This window comes from Rhinoraja longicauda, chromosome 31 (assembly GCF_053455715.1).
Source record: "Rhinoraja longicauda isolate Sanriku21f chromosome 31, sRhiLon1.1, whole genome shotgun sequence".
Classification (NCBI taxonomy): domain Eukaryota; kingdom Metazoa; phylum Chordata; class Chondrichthyes; order Rajiformes; family Arhynchobatidae; genus Rhinoraja; species Rhinoraja longicauda.
Window position 1 is genome coordinate 14,327,840 of NC_135983.1, and position 23,555 is coordinate 14,351,394.

The following is a 23,555-nucleotide window of genomic DNA, read 5'->3' on the forward strand; positions in this document are numbered from 1 at the left end:
TCTCTAGCGGTGCTTTCAAGGCTTATCTACTACCCATGGTGGTTGTCATGTCCTCCCTGTTCCAGCCTCCCTCAATCATCCCATTGATTGGGTATATTTGGACTTACACTTTCTCACATGTTAGTCTTGCTTTAAACATGTGGTACAAAATTCTTATTCATTCCTGTTCTGCCTCCACACCATTAGGCTTGTTACTCTTTTGACTGACTTATTGCAAGATTTTCAAACTTGATTTCTGAAAGAATGGGCTAAGATGTCATATCTGACATAGAATACCTGATGGTTTAGATAATTTGAGCCAAAATAGCAGGTGAACATTATGTCAACAAGAGTTCCTTGTTTAAACACAAGATGGGTTGATAAAGTTCTGAATAAAAAAGGCTCTCTGCCCTTAAAGTTAGTCTGGTATTTCAGCTTACACGACCCCACCAGTGTAATGTTTTTGAACTGTTTGGAGACTCTGTATTGTCTCATTTGAAGCTATACTGCTGATCCTCAGTGATGAGGCAGAGTAGATTTTCTCCCACTCGTTCAGTACACCTTCAGGAATAGGATTTACCAAAACTTCACTGAAAATCTGGTGGTGAGCATGAAAACTCCTACGGAAATCCATCTCATAATTTAGAAAACAAAGCTCTACATGTCTATTGTAGTGCAAATCTGAAAAAGTATCCTACAAGCAATTGTTTCAACATCTATTTTTCTCACTTGTCTTTATGCAAGTAAATCCAAACTATTGTACATTAATCCTTGAAGGCATTTATTGACTTTAGTATAATTCATTATTAATTATTAAACCACAAAGCTCACACAAAAGGCATAATGTGTGTGCTCTGTGTTTATCTTGTTAATAGAATAAGCTTGCAGCACAAGTGACAGTTAATAAAAGGAATGAATAATTCTAATCTGCTAAATCAGTCTAGTATTTAGTCCCAGGACAGAAAAAAATTGCTGGTGGCTGCAATTTTGCTTGTCCTGTTGCCTCTACACAGGATCAAGGAATCAAGGGACGTGGGGGATAATGCAGGGAAATGGAGCTGAGGCAGAAGATCTGCCATGATCTTGATGAATTAGGGAGTGGGCTCTCAGCGCCTAATGGCTTACTCCTGCTCCTAATTCTTATATTCCCGTGTTCTTATTGCATATATCATGTTTGCATAAGTCAGAATCAACTTTTCGGGAGCTTTCTTGTAGCCTGGCGTCTCTCTCAGAAGGTCGATCCTGCTAATATGCCCGTCAGACAACCAGTCCACAAGTCACGTGATTGAAGTGTGCACTGACAGTGCTAATGCTGTGGCTTAAGCCTTTCACACTCTCTGAAAAGGAGTGTCCCACTGTCCAATGATTCACTCCAAGAGCTAACTAACAACAACAAAAAACGGTCCATTCATAACGGCAGTCAAGTAATAACAAAAACAAAGTCACATTCGTGAAATATCTTTAACATGGAGAGATTTCACAAATCATGACAAATTATGAGGAATAGCCAAATATTTGATTATATTTCAAGTTCCACCAAAACTGAAAAGAGAAGGTGAAGAATTTAGTATAGTGATTCCAATGGAATGTAACATCAGTGCTTGGGTCGCTTCAACTGATATTTTCTCCCTGATACTGCTTGAACTATGTTCCATCCTTTGATGTTGTTGTCACAAACTAATTGCTTATAATTAATACAAACCGATACTAGTAGATGCCAACACAGATTGAGAAGCCACGGTATTGATCAATTTTCGTGTCTCCCCATTAACTGAAACAGGAAATATACATAAAATACATGAGTTTTATATGAACAAGTTTCCAGTTGGGGGTCTGCTACCCTTTGCATGCTAATTCCACAATTGCCCTTCTGTTTAACTATAATGATTTGGTTACTGTTAATATTTAACCATATGCATTGGAATGAAAAAGAAACTCACCTTCTTTGGTACAAATGAATGTGTGGTTAGTGAAGATTGTGAATAAGTGTTCTGATAAGAATTACACAATTTATTTTGGTATTAGGTTGGAATTCAAATGTGTCACTTGGGTGGCAGAGGGAGCACCTGGCAAGTTCTGCACTGAAACCAGTGGCCATGGTTCAAAGGAAGACAGCCAGGCTTAGCTTTGGTCCCACGGCAGAAGAGTCTGCCTCTGTTAACCTTTGCTGGCTGAGGATGATGGAGCTGATGTCAGAACTAATTATCTTTTGGCTTGCATCATGTGCCATGTTACATGTTATGACTCCTACTCCTCTCAGATATTCATTTACCATGGTGACTTCCACCTCCTTCCTTCTCACCAGGTGTTCAGTATGATAAAAGCAAAGAGTTTCTCTATCAGGACAAAACAGCATCATGTGTATACAGACACTAAAGTAATTAGGTACTAATATTCCTGATATGTTACGACATGAAACAATGTGGCTCATACATGTACATTTTCACAGTTATTCAAGATTTATAAGTAATTAGCCTATGAAAAAAATCACAAGTGGAACTATAACTTCCCTGTACATTAGCAGTCACATTTTACAGAAAATCTATTGTGCAGAGCTTTGATCACTAGTCTTTGATAAAGTAGGTCAATCTTTCACTGCCTGTGGGCTTGGATTTTATTCAGAGGTCTCTTCCTCAACAGGTATGAAATTATAGATTTTTTCCTGTTATTTGTCTCCTTCCTGTTTCCCTAAACACTATAAACTTGCCAGGAAGGATAGGTAGGCAGATTCCAGGCCATTGCCACTGCCATTCAGTAATTGCCAAATGGGAGGTTTGAGAACAGCACAAAACCATCTCTGTGGTAAATACCGAGCTTATTTTTGATGCAATCTTTTCAGCACTGTCAATATCTACAGATCACTTTGTGGGGAGTTGCAAGAACTTCTCGTGTCAACAAGGTAGTACAATGTGGCTTTGGTATTCAGTACCACCAAACCAATGTCCATAATCTATATATTAAAACTCTCGTTTGTTTGTTTGTTGTTCCTGAACTTCAGCCAAACGGTACACGATAGCGTAACAATTTTAGGCCCACCTTACTCACCGTCGTCCCTTTGGTGCTAATGGAAGATGTTTCATTGAAATCGGTGTTATATTTTTAACGTTATTCACATTTTAAAGTTTCAATCTATCTCCAAAGGATGGAGGGAGGAAGGAGGGGGGAGGGGGTGGGGGAGAGGGGAGAGGGGAGGGGAGGAGGGAGGGGCATGGGGAGGGGGGAAGGGGGAGTTGGAGGGGGAGAGGGGGGGAGAGGGGGGGAGAGGGGAGCAGGAGGGGAGGGGGGAGGGGGGGAGGAGAGGGTGCTGCACCAATGCAGGAGAGGTTTGGGCCCAACTTGGTCTAGTATCATTTAAACAATCCCATATTGTTATCAAATTATTCCCATAAATTTATAACATCAACATTATATATTCCAGTTACAATCTTCAATTATAGCAGTAAAATAGACAAACACAGAATATAGATAGTCTCTCCATTTCACAGAGAGAAACCTTTTAATTTACACAAATCAGGTTCAGGTGACTGTTTTTCTGCTTTACTTGGTCAATCTCATTCTGAGCAAATCTATACTGCTTTGTCTTTACAAAAAAATGTGGAGGGATTTCTATCCAACTACACACTGACTGACTGACTCCCACAGCCACTCAAACCACCTAGTGATCGAACGTGGCTATGTTACATCACTATGTGATGGAGTAAACAGTTTGTTGCAGAATAGCTAACAGTTTGGCCACCATTTGATCAGTGCGTTTTGTCCCTAAACTGAGAATGTGAATGGAAAAACTAGATGGTAGGCTTGCTTCAATTGTTTGGTCACAGCTATTTTTACCTTGCTAAATGTTGAAGGGTGGCTTTTAAGATTAATTTTTAATTAAGATTAATTTGCTCCTCAAATAGGTTGTTGTCTGGCAAGCAGATGTGCCAATTTGACTGAATTACTGGGGTACAAACTTGGCCTTACAACACGAGAAGTCGAGTCGACCTAATGTGTCTCGCAATACAGTTTCTCATTCAATATGCCATCTACTTTTCCTCCTCATGCAATATGTGAACCTTTCCTGAAGAGATCACCTACCACATTCTAAACTTGAAATAGCATTATGAATTAATCAGAGAGAAATATCCAAAAGTATAAACATTCTGGTGCAGGTTGAGACACTGGTTGGAATGAAGGATGGATTCTGCAGCAAGGAATGGCTGAGAATAAGGAATGTAACTTTACCACCATCTAACTGCACAAAGTTGTGGCTTAATCAAAGATTGGAGTTTAACCAGGTGGAGACTTTGGTTCCATTGTCAGATGCGGTGTACTAATGGAGTAAGGTTTATTTTCTTCCTGCTTTGAAAGGTGTTGAAAAATAAATCTATGAAATGCATCATGCATTAATAAACATCTCTGTCCCTTCTCTTCAACGTGATTCTCAGACTTTATCTAACCTATTATTTCTGCCCTTTCCTTTGCTGAAGCTACTTGTTTTTTAATTTAATATTGATATATGAATGTCTTTCAAGTTCAGCGAATTCCCCCCCCCCCCCCCCCGAAAAGGCTACAATCCAGAGAGGAGTTTTGTCTTACACGTATAGATGGCATTACTAATTGTGATCTTTGTAAATGTCTGCCACTTAAAACTTCCTTTCAAAATCAACATATTATAACTGGCATTAGACAGCCAGTGAAGTATACAATAGACAATAGACAATAGGTGCAGGAGTAGGCCATTCAGCCCTTCGAGCCAGCACCGCCATTCAATGCGATCATGGCTGATCACTCTCAATCAGTACCCCGTTCCTGCCTTCTCCCCATATCCCCTCACTCCGCTATCCTTAAGAGCTCTATCCAGCTCTCTCTTGAAAGCATCCAACGAACTGGCCTCCACTGCCTTCTGAGGCAGAGAATTCCACAACTTCACCACCCTCTGACTGAAAAAGTTCTTCCTCATCTCCGTTCTAAATGGCCTACCCCTTATTCTTAAACTGTGGCCCCTTGTTCTGGACTCCCCCAACATTGGGAACATGTTATCTGCCTCTAATGTGTCCAATCCCCTAATTATCTTATATGTTTCAATAAGATCCCCCCTCATCCTTCTAAATTCCAGTGTATACAAGCCCAATCGCTCCAGCCTTTCAACATACGACAGTCCCGCCATTCCGGGAATTAACCTAGTGAACCTACGCTGCACGCCCTCCATAGCAAGAATATCCTTCCTCAAATTTGGAGACCAAAACTGCACACAGTACTCCAGGTGCGGTCTCACCAGGGCCCGGTACAACTGTAGAAGGACCTCTTTGCTCCTATACTCAACTCCTCTTGTTACGAAGGCCAACATTCCATTGGCTTTCTTCACTGCCTGCTGTACCTGCATGCTTCCTTTCATTGACTGATGCACTAGGACACCCAGATCTCGTTGAACTCCCCCTCCTCCTAACTTGACACCATTCAGATAATAATCTGCCTTTCTATTCTTACTTCCAAAGTGAATAACCTCACACTTATCTACATTAAACTGCATCTGCCATGTATCCGCCCACTCACACAACCTGTCCAAGTCACCCTGCAGCCTTATTGCATCTTCCTCACAATTCACACTACCCCCCAACTTAGTATCATCTGCAAATTTGCTAATGGTACTTTTAATCCCTTCGTCTAAGTCATTAATGTATATCGTAAATAGCTGGGGTCCCAGCACCGAACCTTGCGGTACCCCACTGGTCACTGCCTGCCATTCCGAAAGGGACCCATTTATCCCCACTCTTTGCTTTCTGTCTGTCAACCAATTTTCTATCCATGTCAGTACCCTACCCCCAATACCATGTGCCCTAATTTTGCCCACTAATCTCCTATGTGGGACCTTGTCGAAGGCTTTCTGAAAGTCGAGGTACACCACATCCACTGACTCTCCCTTGTCAATTTTCCTAGTTACATCCTCAAAAAATTCCAGTAGATTTGTCAAGCATGATTTCCCCTTCATAAATCCATGCTGACTCGGAATGATCCCGTTACTGCTATCCAAATGCTCAGCAATTTCGTCTTTTATAATTGACTCCAGCATCTTCCCCACCACTGATGTCAGACTAACTGGTCTATAATTACCCGTTTTCTCTCTCCCTCCTTTCTTAAAAAGTGGGATAACATTTGCTATCCTCCAATCCACAGGAACTGATCCTGAATCTATAGAACATTGAAAAATGATCTCCAATGCTTCCACTATTTCTAGAGCCACCTCCTTAAGTACTCTGGGATGCAGACCATCAGGCCCTGGGGATTTATCAGCCTTCAGTCCCATCAGTCTACCCAAAACCATTTCCTGCCTAATGTGGATTTCCTTCAGTTCCTCCATCACCCTAGGTTCTCCGGCCCCTAGAACATTTGGGAGATTGTGTGTATCTTCCTCAGTGAAGACAGATCCAAAGTAACGGTTTAACTCGTCTGCCATTTCTTTGTTCCCCATAATAAATTCCCCTGCTTCTGTCTTCAAGGGACCCACATTTGCCTTGACTATTTTTTTCCTGTTCACGTACCTAAAAAAACTTTTGCTGTCCTCCTTTATATTATTGGCTAGTTTACCCTCGTACCTCATCTTTTCTCCCCGTATTGCCTTTTTAGTTAACTTTTGTTGCTCTTTAAAAGAGTCCCAATCCTCTGTCTTCCCACTCTTCTTTGCTATGTTATACTTCCTCTCCTTAATTTTTATGCTGTCCCTGACTTCCCTTGTCAGCCACAGGTGTCTCTTACTCCCCTTAGAGTCTTTCCACCTCTTTGGAATAAATTGATCCTGCAACCTCTGCATTATTCCCAGGAATACCTGCCATTGCTGTTCTACCGTCTTCCCTGCTAGGGCCTCCTTCCAGTCAATTTTGGCCAGCTCCTGCCTCATGCCTCTGTAATCCCCTTTGCTATACTGAATCCCCTTTGCTCTGTTAGTCATGTATGTAATGGTGCAGCTAAACTTGTCTTTCATGCCCAACAGTGAAGGTTCAACTTTGCACATCCTGCAGCTTAATCTGTATTCAATAAGATATCTGAGTTCCTGGGAACAGCCTACTGTTGCAAAGTTCAGTTGTTTCTTTTAACTCAGTCAGTGCTGCCTCACTTTACCAGGCCATTCGAATTATCACCTAAGATGTGATTGACCGTTTACATGACCTACAATTATTGTAAAGGCCAGACAATTTTGAATGCAGACACTCAAACAACATGCACCATGCAGCTGCTGTTGCTTCATGGTCTGGTTTCTATCTGCCCGGTACATAATTTCGACCGTCCTGTTAAAATCAGGGCCAGTGATGTCCAGGAGGTTAAAGGAGAAGATGGATTAAATGTAGATGGAGTCATAACCAAGAATTGAGAATTGTATCATGCTGGAGGGAATGTCTGTAATTATTAGTGTCTGAACTTATTAGTTATCAGAAATGATTAGTTTCAGAACTTCTTCATTTTCGAAGTTTCCGATGACAAAAAAATGAAGAAGTTCTGAAACGAATAATTTCGGATAACTAATTTTTTTTAAATGTCATCTCTGTAATAAGCACAACGATGGACACAGACAGATGGGCAAAATTAACTGACATATTTGCAGAGGAGATTTAACACATAAATGAGAAGTGATCCATTTTAACGGGAAGAATGTGAAGAGGTATATGGAATAGTTGTAAAGTGGTTGCAAGAAAACCCACATTGGATGGGCCGAGGATTGGCCAGAATGTACACAAAATCTTTGAAGGCAACAGACTGTTAAAAGTCAAATGGGATGTTTAGCTTAACACGAGTATGAAAACAAGGAAGTTGTTATAAACCCTATAAATCACTATTTAAGCCCCATCTGGAGGATGTTGCCAGCCCTGGGGACCACACCTTAAGACAGATGGATTCAAAGTCATCTCAAGGTTGAAGAGGAGATTTACAGGAATATTACATAGACTGAAGGACTTCAAGAATGACCAGAGAAACTGTGATTGCTTCCCTTAAGTAGAGAAGATTAAGGGGATATTTGATAGAGGTTCAGAATCAAGAAGGATTTTCATAAATTGGCCTGAGGATACAGATTCAAGGCATTTGACAAAAAAGAAGAAAAATAAGGAAAATTTATTTCATACAGCTGGTTGCTAAGGTCTGAATGGAATAACTGAACAGGTGGCAATACTTAAATAAATAATTGGATAAATACTTTAAATGGGAATAATTGAATAGCTCCTTCAAAATGCTGGCAAAGGCAGCTTAGACAAAGTGCCATCTTCAATCGGTATGACTCTTTTAGTGCGAGTTATCTCAAATAAAAAACAGGATTTTGTTTTCATCCAAAATGTTTAAAAATCAGACGGTGCAGAGGCAGGATAAAATATGTTTTATTCTTCTACAACAATGTACCTGATTCCATCTCAGACCAATTTCACGTTTTTCTATTTTAGTTCAATTATGAACAGATGCGAGATCCAAATTCTCTCTGTTTCCTTTCTTTAAATATTATATGCACACTAGATTTGCCTGGATTAAAGGTATATTAAAAGCACTTTCCTTTATTAATACATGTATGTTGTTCAGTCTGCCGCATACAGTAGTACTGTGTGTGTAGAATATAACTGAATCGTTAATAGATTGTTTAAAACTTATTTTCTGCCGAGTGAATGAGGAATGGAATGGAAGAGGTTTTTTCAGCACCTGGTTTAAGTCGGAATAAATTTACTCCCAAATACAATACAATACAATACAATAAAGATTATCTTTATTGTCATTGTACAGGGGTACAACGAGATTGGGAATGCGACTTCCATATGATGCAATAAATTAATTAGCTAATCAGCATAAATTTAGACAACCCAGTGAAACAAAATTAGAAACAGTTTTAAAACAGAATAAAGTGCAAGTAGGTCTGTGCCGGTTTGCTGTGTGATGTGACCATCTGGCTCAGCAGGACCTGTTCAGAACAGCTATGGCCCTGGGGATGAAGCTGTTCCTGAGTCTGGAGGTGCAGGCATAGAAGGCCTTGTAGCGTCTGCCAGATGGTAGAAGTTCGAACAGACTATTGCAGGGGTGTGAGGAGTCTTTGTGAATGCTGGTGGCTTTTCTGAGGCATCGTGTGTTGTAGATGCCCTCCAAGGCTGGTAGCTATGTTCCGATAATCTTCTAGGCTCTATAGACTACCCGCTGAAGAGCTCTCCGCTCTGCCGTCATAGAGTCCTACAGCATGGAAACAGGCCCTTCAGCCCAACGCCCACACCAGCCAATATGTCCCAACTACACTCGTCCCACCTGCCTGCATTTGGCCCATATCCCTCCAAACCTGTCCTATCCATGTACCTATCTAACTGTTTCTTAAACATTGCAATAGTCCCTGCCTCAATTTCCTGGCAGCCCGTTCCATACACCACCACCATTTGCGTGAACAAGTTTAATCTTTTCCCCTTCACTTTAAACCTATGTCTTCTGGTTCTCAATTCCCCTACTATGGGAAGCGAATTTGTGCATCTACCCGATCTATTCCTCTCCTGATTTTATATATCTTTATAAGATTACTGTGTCAAATTATTTTCAAAATCATCAATCCACTTCCTGATTGTTGAGAATGCCAAAAACAATTTCCTTAAAATGGCAATTGTACTCAGAACAGCCCAAAACAGTATGAAAACAGGCCGACCATCAATCACCCATTCACAATAGTTTGATGTTATCCCACTTTCGCATCGACTCACTACACACTAGGGGAAATTTTACAGGGTCAATTAACCTACAAAGCTGAATCTTTGGGATGTTGAAGGAAACCAGAGCACCCAAGGAAATCCATGCATTCACAAGGAGAACGTGAAAAATCTACACAGACAGTACCCAAAGTCAGGATCGGACTCAGGTCTCAGGCTTAATGAAGCAACAGCTCTACCAACACACTGAAAAATATGCATTATATTATTTAACAAATGGAAGACCTTTAGTGCACTTTTAATCTAGGAAAATCTAGTGTGCATGTAACATTTTAAAGAAAGAAAACAGAGAAATTGCAACTGTACAATAAAATTCTAATATCTGTTTATAATTAACTTAAAACAGAAACATTTGAAATTATTGGTCAGAGATTGAATCAGGTACATTATGGTAGCAGAATAAAGCATAATTCTACTCTGCCTATGCACCATTTAATGTTTAACTAGTTTTGATTAAAACAAATTGCTGATTTTTATTTAAGATAACCCACACTCTGCTGGGAGAGCTGCTGCCTCACAGCGCCAGAGACCTGCTTTTGATCCTGATCTTGGGTGCTGTCTCTGTAGAGTTTGCATGTTCTCCCTGTGAACATGAGTTTGCTTGGGTGCTCTCGTTTCTTCCCTCATCCCAAAGGAGGGTTTATAGGTTAACTAGACCAAGTGGACCCGTTGGGCCCGAACCTCTCTTGCATTGCTGTTCTACCGACTTCCCTGCTAGGGCCGCCTTCCAATCAATTTTGGCCATAGTTTTTGAAATTGTTCTTTGCCATTCATATTACTGAAAGTGTAAAATGGAAATACAAAACACTGCATGCATTGGAGTCTGAATCAACAATCATCTGAGTTTGAGTTTGAGTTTAGTTTATTGTCACGTGTACCGAGGAACAGTGAAAAGCTTATGTTGCGTGCTAACCAGTCAATGGAAAATACATGATTACAATTGAGCCATCCATAGTGTACAGATACAAGATAAAGGAATTAACGTGAATAACGTTTAGTGCAAGATCAACTCCAGTAAAGTCTGATCAAAGATAATCCAAGGGTCTCCAATGAGATAGATTGTATAATGGGTCACGCAGCATCCGCAGAGGGAAAAGACAGTCGATGTTTTGGGTCATGTAGGGTCCTTGGAGGCTGGGAATGCAACAATGTAGGCAATAAGGTGCCACAGAAGTGTAGTAAGTCAGATTTTACCGTGATCTGGGTACAATCCTGATTTTAGCTGCTGTCAGTGTAGAGTTTGCATGTTCTCCCTGTGAGTGGGTTTCTTCTAGCTGATCTAACTTTCTCACACATTCCAAATACGTGCTGTTTGGTAGGGTTAATTGGGAAGAGTAGTAGTAGAACTGAGTTTGGGGAGTTGATGGGCAAGTGAGAGGGTAAAGGTTATAGGGAAATCAGTGGGGGCCTGGGATTGATGGGGTTTGTTCAATCCATCAATTGAGTTGGCAAAAATTCAATGAGATGAAGTGCTGCTATGTCTGGATGCTCTGGCAGGGACTAAGATAGTTGCTTCTTGGAACAATGTGGGCTAATGTCTTTGGGAACTCCAAAAACAGAATTGCAAGGGCATCACATCATTTGAAGCAGGTTTGACACGGAAAATTACATCACATGTGCATTTGCAACCTGTGGCTTTAATTGCTCAGTTACATTTCAAGAGTGAATTAAAATGAGACAGACATCACAATTTATTCCAGGTGATTCAAATTGGGTAATCCAAAAATAAACTCCAACATGAGTGAATTTCTAGACTTGTGCATCAACGGATCCTTTTTATAGACCCAATGGATCCTTTTTATAGACCCAATGATGTCTGCATTGAAAATTTGCCACAAACTTATAAAAATAAACAGTTTTCATTCAGGCAGCAGTATCTTGAATACAGTTTCAAGTCTTGGACTTGCCCCTCTGCCTGCCTCTTGTATTCCACAATTCATAAAAATGCATTGCTCTACCTGAACATAAGGTTTGACAACCGGATATGTTCTACTCAGGGTTAAACCAGTTTTCAACAGCATAATATCATTTGTTTATTGAGTTGTGTAAATGAGGGCACACTAAAGAGGGTACATAATAAAAATCCTCATTATCTTCAGGGAATCAGCAGTAACCGAAAAAGTAAATAACCTATTAAACAATTAGAATTTAAAATAGGAATATATCTTCTAAATTCATACCGGTGGGGCATTCCATAGGTTATTTCAGGAAGCATGCCTTCTTTCTTTTCTGCTTTATTTGCTGAGGTTCCAATGTCATGTGTTGCCCTGAATTGGTAGATCTCTCGTGGGGTGACCAGTCCAGCTTTAATCGCGGCTTTATTCAGTGCAGCAAAGTTACGCTTCAGTTTCTGCTGCTTTGCCTGTGCTTTGGGTTGGACACTTCGCCAATGGCCAAGAGCTGAGACAATAAACCCATTGAATACTTATCCTACTAAAACATAGATTATTTTTCCTAACCTGTCAGAAACAAATTAATATCATTCTCCCTTTATTAATTCTTGCTGTTTACTTTTCCCCATATTCTTTGTCTCTTTCATTCTTCAATATTGTGCGACCAAATGGAATGTGGTAACAATTATACAACACTAACCCACAGGAACAGGCCACCTCAGTCCACGATGTCTGTGTCGAACATGATACGAAATTAATCTCCTCTGCCTATACATAATCCATATTCCTCCATTCCCTACATATTCATTTGACCATCTCTTAAATGCCACTATCATATCTGTCTCTACCATCACCACTGGCAGAGCATTCCAAGCACCAACCACCCCATGTATAAATCATGCCCCTCACATCTCTTTTACACCTTGTCCCTTTCACCTCGAATCTATGCCCTCTCGTCTTTGACATTTCCCCCTAAGAAAACGGTTCTGTCTACCCTATCTATGCCTCTCAGAACTTTATATATTTTTATGAGGTCTCGCCTCAATGTCTGTCGAGCCTCTACATATAGCTAATACCCTCTAATCTAGCCAGCATTCTTGTGAATCTCTTCGGCACCTCTCCAATGCCTCCATACCCTTCCTGCAATGGGGTGACCAGAGGGGCTAATGGTAGGGATAGTGGGATAGGCAATCAGTAAATATTATTTCACTCAGTGAGTGGCATGATTTAAAACTCACTGCCTGAAAGCTTGACAGAGGAAAAAATCCTCACCAAATGTTAAAAGCTGGTTGGGTATCTAAACAGTATTATTTGCAAGGCCAAGGACCAAAAGCTGAGAAATGGGATTTTGGCTTTCATAGACAAAATGCTCTGAATGAATTATTTCAATTTGGTAATTTTCCATAATTCTATGACAACATTAGTAATAAACTTTCTAACATAAAATTCAAAAACTTTGCATCATTACCTGCAGGAACTCCACCATCAAAGATTCTATTGTGTGTCCCGTACACATAATTCGGTCCTGGTAGGTAATTACCATTTTGTTTTGACTTGCCAAGTTCTGTCTAAAACAGACAATAAATAGCATTATCTAGTTAATAAGATTTTGAGGTCAGCATTTTATCATTCTAACACTGGAATATAATAGATCTGAATAATGATTATAGGTAGCCTTATGGTAGAAACAAAACGACAACCGAGAATCAGTGGATACTTTTACTTTCCTAAAGCCTTTATTCAATAACTTTTACCGCAGCCACAATGTTTGTAGTTCACCAAAAGGTTAAGCAATTCTAACTGTGTGAATGCAAATAAATTAATGTCATTTAAAATTACGCTAAATCTCACACCAGTTCTCCAAAGCTGATTGACTGTAGTAACCTGTAATTGATCTCCTGTGACCAAGGGTTATGTAGTGACTTTTTTGTCAGTGCAGTAGATATTGATATGCTTCCAATATCTGTGATTTATCTACTTGGTCAGTGTGATAGTTCTGTCCTTTCCACACCATGCCATGCATCATTGATGTATACCTGAAAGAGCCAGCTGGGTAAGGCATTCCTCTTGCAACACTGTCCTTCAACTTAGGGTGCAATGATGCAGCTACTGTCAGACATTAATCGGACTGAAACAACTTTTGTATTGAACTTTAAACTCTTTGCCATTTCGTACCTGTGCTCTTTAAAGGGTCCCCCAATAAGTTATTGTTTATAGATGATTGAGCAGGCATTCAGATCATTCTGGAGGATTGTGTTGAATGTGGAGGTAAATTCTGTTATCTCTACAAAGTGTTTGGTACATAATGAGATGGAATTTGCTCAATCATTTCTGGTTGACACAATGTAATAGAACTGAATAAGCGTTATAGCCTTATGGTGAAAACAAAACTATAACCGAGAAGCACCGGATGCTTTTACTTTCCTAAAGCCTGAATTCAATAACTTTTAGCGGAACCACAATGTTGGTGGCTACTATGTTGGATTGCCACCATGACGAAAAGGTGAAAAAGAACTGGAAAGTGTCTCAGGCTGCCTGGTAAAGCTGGGGAAGAAGACCAGAAAGATCACCCAGGAAGATTTGTTTGGCAGTTTTCAGGTGTCTGACCAATTATCGATTTGGAGAAGCATTATTCGAACATTAAACAGTACAGCGCAGGAACAGATGCTTCCGCCCCGAATGTATGCCAAACATGATGACAAAACCAACTCTTATGTGCAGGCAGATAAATGTTGGTCTTGATATCATGTTTGGCAAATAAATTGTGGGCTGAAGGGCCTGTTTCTGTGCTGTACTGCTCTATGTTCTAATAATGCTTCTCCAAAACGATAATGATAAAGTTCTCCTACATTCTGGAGGTAAAGGCAAGCCAGAGAACTGAATCACTGCCTATTATGCAAGGATCACAGTATCCTGAATGTTTTTGATCCCTGACTCATTCCAGGCCTTTGTTGCAGATGTAAATAATGGATTTTCATGTACCGCCTGTAATTTTCTCAATTTCAAGGAGAGAGAACATAAAGTGCTGGAGTAACTCCTATCTACGTACTCCAAAGATGTTGCCTGACCCACTAAGTTACTCCAGTAAATCATGTTCCACACAAGATTCCAGCATCTGCAGTTCTTTGTGGCTTGGTAAAATAGAGAACATTAGACAGTATGGGTGTGTTCACAAACTTTGCAAAATGCCTGATGAAGTGAGAAGTGATTGATTGCTATAACAGCTGCATCAACAATACCAGAACTACATGGGGCCTCAATCCCTGGAAATGGACATTGCTTGCATCAACAGTTGGAGAATCCCTGTGTAAAAATATTGGACATCTGAGTGGCTTGACTGAAATGTCCTGTGGAAATCAGCTGTCCCCTTTACATTCAAGCCAGTGTATCGGACAAATGGGTGGCTTTTGGGAGAAAAGGAGCAACCTCTTTGCACATACATGTCTCTCACTCAAGTGAGTGTTCCTTGAACAAGTGAATGCTTTTACAATGACAGCCATTTATTCACCTATAAAATTCTGAGCAACCTTGGTGTGACGAAGTAATGATATCAGTGTCTAGAATCTATGAAGATGCATTCTTGTACAATCCTTACGGGTACTTGCCTAGCAATTGTTTGCTCCTTCCTCCACAACCATTGCATCATGCAGATACTGCTCTTGCCAGCAGCTGCACAGGAAAAGGAGGTGCAAGGAAAATGGTTATAATGGAGGGCTATTTTTGGCTACGCTTTGATAAATATAGATCATCTTGTTGTTCCTATAAAGAGGTTGAATCAAATTGCTAAGGTTTAGGGGTTGAGACTTGGCTGCAAACAGGAGGACAAGGGTGATTCTGGCTTAGGTTGGCAATGGGAAAGTCACATTCATGCCATACTCATGCAGTAGATAAGATTAGAGAGAGGACCTCATCTAATCTCATCTCCTGGATCCAGTGTTCCCGATGTGGCCTCCTGTACACGGCGAGACCAAGCAGAGACTCAGTGACCATTTCCCTGTCCACGTGCTCAGTCTGCCAAGGCCTACTGAATCTCCTGCTTGATAACCATTTTAATTCCGCTTCCCATTCCCAGACTGAACTTTCAATCCTGGGCCTCCTCCATTGCCAGAGTGAGGCCACATGCAAACTGGAGGGGCAACATCACATGTTCCGCTTGGGCAGTTTACAACCCAATGTAATGAACATTGAATTCTCCAATTTTAGATAAATGCAAATCCTCTCCCCTTCTCTCCCCCCCCCCCCCACTTTCTTACCCCCTCCCCTGTGCTTACTTGATGGAGAGGTCCCCTTCTCCTCCCCTACCACCTACATTCCTTCCCACATCAATGGGATTTACTGGAATCACTGCCTCAAAAAGGCAGCCAACATAATCAGAGACCCACACCACCCTGGCCACACACTAATTTCACCCCTGCCATCGGGAAGAAGGACCAGGAGCCTGAAAACTGTAACATCCAGGTTCAGGAACAGCTTCTTCCCGACAGCCATTCGACTATTAAATACTGTAACCATAAATAAGTTCTGAACCACATAGACTAATATTGTTCCAATTGCACTATTATTTTTTTGTGTGTACGTATGTGTGCTATTACTAAAACTCTCATATTGTATATGCGTATATATATTGCATTTTAGTACATTCCCGAAATACCGCCAAAATGGTGCATGATAGCACAACAATTTTAGCACCACCTTAATCACCATTGTCCTGCGATTCAAATGATTGTTATATTTTAAAAGCTTTTCACTTTTTAAACTTAAAAAATCAGCTTTTTAAACTTAAAAAATCAGCTTTTTAAACTTTAAAAATCCCTTTTCCTCCTGCCCTGCCCGTCAGCCATGTTCGACGTCACAATGGGAACCCAACGGGTCCGTGTGTTCGACGTCACAATGGGAACCCAACACATCCATGCCTGCGCAGTTGGGGCCCGTACGTACGTACGTAAGATGGCCGTCGGATCCGCGCATGCGCAGAACAAACGGGTTCGCGCCTGCGCAGCTGGGGCCCGTTGATCTAATACTTATGTAAGATGGCCACCAGATCCACGTGTGCGCAGTTGGGGTGGGTTGTCGCTTGAGGGGAGCGGGATCCACCCGAGAGACGGGAGTGGCGGCCAATGGGGGGGGGGGGGGGTGACGAGAGCTCTCCTGCTGCTGGCCGCCGCCATTGTCGCCCGGGGCCACAGTGAGTGGCTCCCTCTCCCCTTTCCTCTCCTCCTTCGCCCACCCCTGACCCTGGGGGAGTTTTAAGGGGGTTGAGGGGGGATGGGGAAGGTTGCCGGACCCGCAGGAAAGGTTTGGACGGAGGGTTGAGAGATTTGGGCCCAACGGGTCCACGCCCCGGCTAGTATATATATATAACAGTTTAAGGATAAGGGGGAAGTCTTTTAGGATCGAGATGAGACATTTTTTTTTCACACAGAGTGGTGAATCTGTGGAATTCTCTGCCACAGAAGGTAGTTGAGGCCAGTTCATTGGCTGTATTTAAGAGGGAGTTAGATGTGGCCATTGTGGCTAAAGGGATCAGGGGGTATGGAGAGAAGGCAGGTACGGGATACTGAGTTGGATGATCAGCCATGATCATATTGAATGGCGGTGCAGGCTCGAAGGGCCGAATGGCCTACTCCTGCACCTATTTTCTATGTTTCTATATTTCTATATATATATATATAGCTATATATATATATATACGATCTTTTTATATTTGTATTTGTGAATATGTGTATATATATATACACACACACACTGAACTGTTTTTTCTCTCTCATTTATTATATTATTTACAGTGTACTATGTTTGCATATTATGTTGTGCTGCTGCAAGAATTTCATTGTTCTATCTGGAACATGTGACAATAAATCACTCTTGACTCTCATGACTCTGCCTCTAGCTTCACAATTCACACCTCTTCAGTCCTTTTGTCTCACACCATTTGTTTATCAAAAATCCCCTCACCAGTATCCACTATTAATTGCCAGGCTCTGTCCTCCCCCTCCTCTCTTCCAGTTTTCTTCACCTTCCCACACTGAGTCTGAAGAAGAGTCCTGACCCAAAACGTCACCTATCCAAGTTCTCTCCTGTCTGACCCACTGAGTTTCTCCAGCACTTTGTGTTTTTTTTATAAACCAGCATCTGCAGTTCCTTGTTTCTGCATTGAAAAGCTGACATATTTTGATTAAAATTTTTAATTATTTGTGGCAAACTTTCGTAGTAAATATTCAGTCCTAAACTTACTACACTTTTAATACTGAATGTCCTATGAAAACCAGATACAGGTAGAAAGGTTATTTCAAAAATATATTGATATTTTCATAATAGTATTTTTCATGAAGGGCAAGTTTATATGTGAGCTTCCAAGCGATTGCCCCCCACACATTTTACAGATGATCCAAAGATTCCCGATTAATATATCTGAAACCACAGAAATTCTCAAGCCACTGCTTCATCAAATCTGCTTTCCAGATATCAGTAACTGCAAAGTAAACACACATGATTGTATTATAAGGCCATTACATTTTGTAGAATCTAGTATCTCAAAGCACAAATGTACATTATTTTAACTTTATGCTCTTTATGAATATATAAATACTTGATATACAACAAATATTTTGAATGCCTATTGGAGTCCAGAATGTGGTGTGTGAATGAATTGGCATAATAATGGATCATTAGTGCACCCCGGTGCTGTTCTCAAGCAACTGCACAAGCAAATTGGTGCATGAAAGGAAGCACTTTCAAGGTTAAATCCCAATTAAATTAAGATACTTTCTAAGCCAATCAATTTCAGAATTAATTTGTTTGATAGATTTAATTTCTGACGAACGACTATGGTTAACTAATTTTAATAAAAAGTAAGAGAAAGATGAATAAATCTAACATTTGTATAACCAATTCATTGAATTACTATTTGTCATTAGATGTTATAATGAAAAAAATCGGTATACCTCTTCAAATACCGAGACATATCTTGCAATACCAAAGTTATCCAAAAATGCTCACTAAATACTTAATTTCCAAAAAATCCTTAAAATATTCTATATGCAGTTGATCTGTGTGGCTGATAAGTAGCTAATTATTTTAGCTAACATTGTACTGTTTTATTTTACGTCCCAGCAGTAACCAATATCAAAAGGTAACTCATGATGTTTCGAGAAATATCAGTAAATTTCAGATTTGTGTTTACTTATAATATTAAGGGATTGATACATTTGAATCAATGGTAGTTGAGAGATAAAAACATGTAGCGTTTGGACAGTGAGACAAGTTACTGCTGTTGTATAGAACTGCTGAATCAAGGAAACAAAGATCATCATTTTTATTTAGTTTTTAAATGAAGTCCCTCTGTGAACATTTTGGCTTTTCAGTATTTGAGGGATTAACTGACCTCCCGACTGCATCTATATTTCTTTAACCTGTCTCCATGGTGAAGTCATTCTGGGAATAAAGTCGCCAGAAGAAAAAGAGCTGATTGGATGTTCTTTCAGCCAATTCTGCTAGTGTTCATTTACATATCATCTGATCTGGGTGCTCTGAAGAGCGAAGAATGCCTAACAGTGGAGGATGTTCTTTTCTCATTTGAACAAAACAAGTCTCATTATCTCTCCTGTGAAAATCTGGCCAAGAGTGCTCTTTGGAGAAGAAACCTGACAAAATACGTAACAACAATGCAGCAAATCTCCACTTAACTCTTAAGTGCCAAGGTACCATTTCTGGCACTACATTTCAAAACAGTGAAGGATTCGTGTTTCCTGCTTTTCAGGTAAAGACAAAGTATTTTAACTCAGATCTTCTATGGGAAATAATTTTAGAAATGGAAAGTGAAACTAACCATCCTTTCATTCATATAAAGTTTGTCTAAACCCAACCTTAACAAGTGATATTTATGCCTCTGGTTGTTGAAGCTGAATGTGATTTCCTGAATTAACCTGCGATTCATCCAATAATCATCCAGATGTAAGCTTTGCATATTTAGCTTTTCTTTGCACGTTTCCACAGATACCTATTTGAAATCGATCTAAGCTGTAAATGCTACATACTAACTTTACTGGAAGGACCTTGGATGAGCAACTTGTGATGAAACAGAGTGAAACTGTTTGCAAATTGATTTGAGATTAGTACGAACACAACATGCCATGGTTTCTGATCTCCAGCAGGCCGAGATCCTTTTGCTGGGGTCTCGTGTTGGACCTGCACTAGCATCTTGCCAGTGGTGTAGGGCAAAGGGTAACATTGCAGTGCACTGAAAACCCCTGAGGGAGAAACTTGTAAAATGGATGTAACCACTTTAAGAAAATATTATCAAGGGACAAAAAATTGCTTTGTGCCTTGCAATTTCTTTTTCAATGTATTTCAGTTTTTCAAGGCTTGCCTTGAACACACACAATGATGAGATGTTCAGTGGGTGGTATAAGCTGGTATCAATGATGGTTGAATTAATTGATTGTGGCTTTGAACATCAGTCCAGAGCCTTTGTCAGAGAAGCCAGTGTTAGGAGGAAGCATTAAACCTGGGATCTTTCAGATAAATGTAAAATATTCCATGGGACAATTCTGATGAAGAGAAGGGTAACTTGCCTGTGTCTTCACCAATGCTTATTCCTGAATTGATTTCACTAAAATAGATTATCTGCTTGTTATCACATTGCACTCTATGGGATCTTGCGTGTCTTTTCCTACAGTACAACTGACAACACTTTAAAAAATCATCATTAACTGTAAAGCAATCTAGGCCACCCTAAGGTTGCTAAAGGTACTATAAAGATAATCTGGTGCCAAGGCAATGGAAGTAGAGGTGGATCTGCATGGGACAGTTGCAGAGATGTATGTCTTTTTGAGCAGATCAGTATATCCTTCCTGCTTGGCATCAGTTCACGTGGCAGGCAAAAAAAAAACTTTAAGGGACCAACTGATCTTAATAACTATGCTTTTGTTTTTAAGTGAGGTGCAATAAAATTGCTTACATTTTTCAAATGTATACTAATGAAAGTTGTCTCATATGCTGCTGCAGTACATTATCAAAGCAAGCTGTGTGTAGTGAAAATATAGGAAACTAATTTGGACTAATAATTGAAGAAGCTAAGGAATTACAGAATTGCAAGAAATATTTTATAAGGAATCACAGCAATTTATCTTGAGCCATAAATGTGTGAAATTAGTTTGGTTTATTTCAGTCCAATTCTCATTCATAGTAAAACAAATATGATTTATTTATCATTCAAAGAAACTACATGGCTAGACATCGAAATGGAAAATTCTTACGGGTGATCTGAACTACAATGCCAGAGTTGATGTGGAAGAAATTCAATGTTTCTGTTCTAAAGCACATTGTATAAGTATCACCAAATTTATTCTGTTAGATTTTTTACAACAGATTTATACTCGTTCCGTAATTGATGCAACAATTAGAGAAGTTTGGTAAAAAATGCCTAATCCCCAACCTGGTGGATTTTGCCGAATTAATACAGCACGAGTCTTTTCAAAGGTAGACACAAAATGCTGGAGTAACTCAGCGGATCAGGCAGCATCTCAGGAGAGAAGGAATGGATGACGTTTCAGGTCGAGACCCTTCTTCAGATCTGAAGAAGGGTCTCGACCCGAAACGCCACCCATTCTTTCTCTCCTGAGATGCTGCCTGACCCGCTGAGTTACTCCAGCATTTTGTGTCTACCTTCGATTTGAACCAGCATCTGCAGTCTTTTTTTCCTGAGAGCCTTTTCAAAGTAGACCATGGGATATATTAAAAATTGTTTGCACTTATAACAATATTTTTAAATGTGTTCATTTTAAACATCCTCACAACTTGTCAATATATATCAGCAAACAAATTTTATTTTAATTACAAGACCAATGATGTACATTAAGAATTAGTCGCCAATAAGTGCATTCTGGGTTTTTTTAACTTGATTTCTCTGCCCCTCTTCTGCTCAACAATTCATCCGTTTCCTTGCAGCAATCTCTCAGATTTTAACTTCTTTCAGTATATCTACTGTGTTTGAGTGTACAATAGTTCAATACAACACACACTTTATTACTGCCAAATCCAATCGAAATTAGCAAAAGTGTAACAGGCCCATTGGCACTGTCAGGTGTAAAAATGAACAGAACTAGATGTACAACAAAACTGCAGGAAGAAATTCTCTCAAATCTTGTGACATGTTTTTGTACCCACATTATGATTGACTGTGCCTGGCACTGTGTTTCTGCTTTTAGAAATGTGCTATCCCATTTGGTAGTTTGGATCTGAGATTGAGCTGTTTGGCTTGAGTGTAGAAGTCTTGCTGACAGCTGTCCTTACAGCAGACAGCTTCATTAAAACTGATTAAGTCATCATCTTTCTGCCCTGCTTCCCATCTCCCAGCTCTTAATTTAGTCTATAGATTTACTTGGTGTTTCTTTGTTTCTGTTTTTACTATGTTTATTTTTCCCATATTTTCCTGCCTTTCCTCAGTTATACGGAATGAATGTAGGAACCATATACTTTAGAGTTTTCCCAATTTATCTGTTGTTATTTTAAGATTTTATTTAACTTAGAGTTGAAGTAGGCTCTCAAATCAGGAAGAATAAAATGTATTTTTAACAGTGTTGAAGTATGTTTTGAAAATGTACTTTCTCGGAAAGAAGGATTTAACTTGGAGTATGAAAATATTACTTTAAAATGCTTATTTTGAACATTAGAAACAGACACACTGATTGTACTTGGCAATGGGCAACTCAAGGGAATACCATGACAAGGCATCTTTGTAGAATGCCAGCTCTTAAACCACAGTAAATTAGTTACCATAAGCTGTAAACACAATAGCAGGGATGAGTGACACACTCGAAAATGTAACCACGTCTATATTTGGTAATTACAAAACAATGCTGTAAATAATGTAAATCAACATTGAAAAGATATTGCAGATGTTGCAGTATGTGGTTCCCCAATGATCAATGGCTTTGTCAGCTTTTCTGCCTTAAAAGTGCTGTATCTACAAACTGACTCACTAAAATTCGAAGAAACTTTAATTTCTGCGGAGTAAATAGAAAGAGGAACAGTATAGCAAGTACACGTGAGTTCAGTCTGAAGAAGGGTCTGGACCCGAAACGTCACCCATTCTTTCTCTCCAGAGATGCTGCCTGGCCCACTGAGTTACTCCAGGATTTTGTGTCTACATTCGAGTTCTAGTTCTCATGAGGTGGGATTTTGTCTTGCAGTTATGGTGGTTTTTTAATATATTATTTCCACTTTTCATCCTTCTCAACCTGACCCAAATGGACATTGTATATACTTATAAAAGTATAAATGATGCAGCAATTTCAACATTCATGATTCATTGTTTCCTACTGGAAGAGAGAAAATTTTCCTCCACTGCATCCCTGATGTTAACGGTCCAGAAATTGCTCATGTCTACCATCCAATAGGAGAAGTTGGGCACAGGTTACTGATTGTGGATGATCAGCCATGATCACAAAGAATGGTGGTTCTGGCTCGAAGGGCCGAATGGCCTCCTCCTGCACCTATTTTCTATGTTTCTATGAGACTATAATAACAAAAATAAAAACAGAAATGCTGGAAATTCTTAACTCGTCAGTAAAGACCAAGGGATTATTTAATTTTTAAGTTGATAATGTTCTTCAAAAGTTAAGAAACATGTAAGTATTCAGTTACAAAGCGTGGGGGAGAGGTGCTGAGAATAAAAACATGTTTCTGTGAAAGAGACCAAGAAAGGTATTGATGAACAGTGATGCTGCCATCTGAGAGAGGGTGAAAACTTGCTGATTGCATGTGATCTATCTGGAGGTGATATAAATAGAATATTCCTAATTCATCCCCCATTTACTTTTTCTATGCACATCTCCTTCAAACAGATTATATGCAATCACCAAACCTTCACCATCCTCATATGCATAACATCCTCACTCTCTCAGTGACACTCCCTTCGTTCTCTTTACCCCCTCCCCTTTTCTGATGTTTCATTCTTTTACTTTAACTAGTTCTAAATGGACATCAA

At 39.8% G+C, this 23,555-nt stretch overlaps 2 protein-coding genes across 3 annotated transcripts in view; one reads left to right on the top strand and one right to left on the bottom strand.

The window, feature by feature from the left end:
* Nucleotides 1-23,555, bottom strand: part of cfap77 (cilia and flagella associated protein 77) — a 115,805-nt gene that overhangs the window by 37,468 nt on the left and 54,782 nt on the right. For both annotated transcript variants that reach the window (XM_078425838.1, XM_078425839.1), the window contains 2 exons: nucleotides 13,035-13,134; nucleotides 11,855-12,074 (listed from right to left, as the gene is read on the bottom strand). In XM_078425838.1, the coding sequence (XP_078281964.1) occupies nucleotides 11,855-12,074; nucleotides 13,035-13,134 (320 nt within the window). The remainder of the gene's footprint in view (nucleotides 1-11,854; nucleotides 12,075-13,034; nucleotides 13,135-23,555) is intronic.
* The window catches only part of LOC144608248 (uncharacterized), a 57,249-nt gene continuing 52,839 nt past the window's right edge, over nucleotides 19,146-23,555 (top strand). Inside the window, exon 1 of the mRNA XM_078425843.1 lies at nucleotides 19,146-19,325. The gene's annotated coding sequence lies outside the window, so the exon portion shown is untranslated. The remainder of the gene's footprint in view (nucleotides 19,326-23,555) is intronic.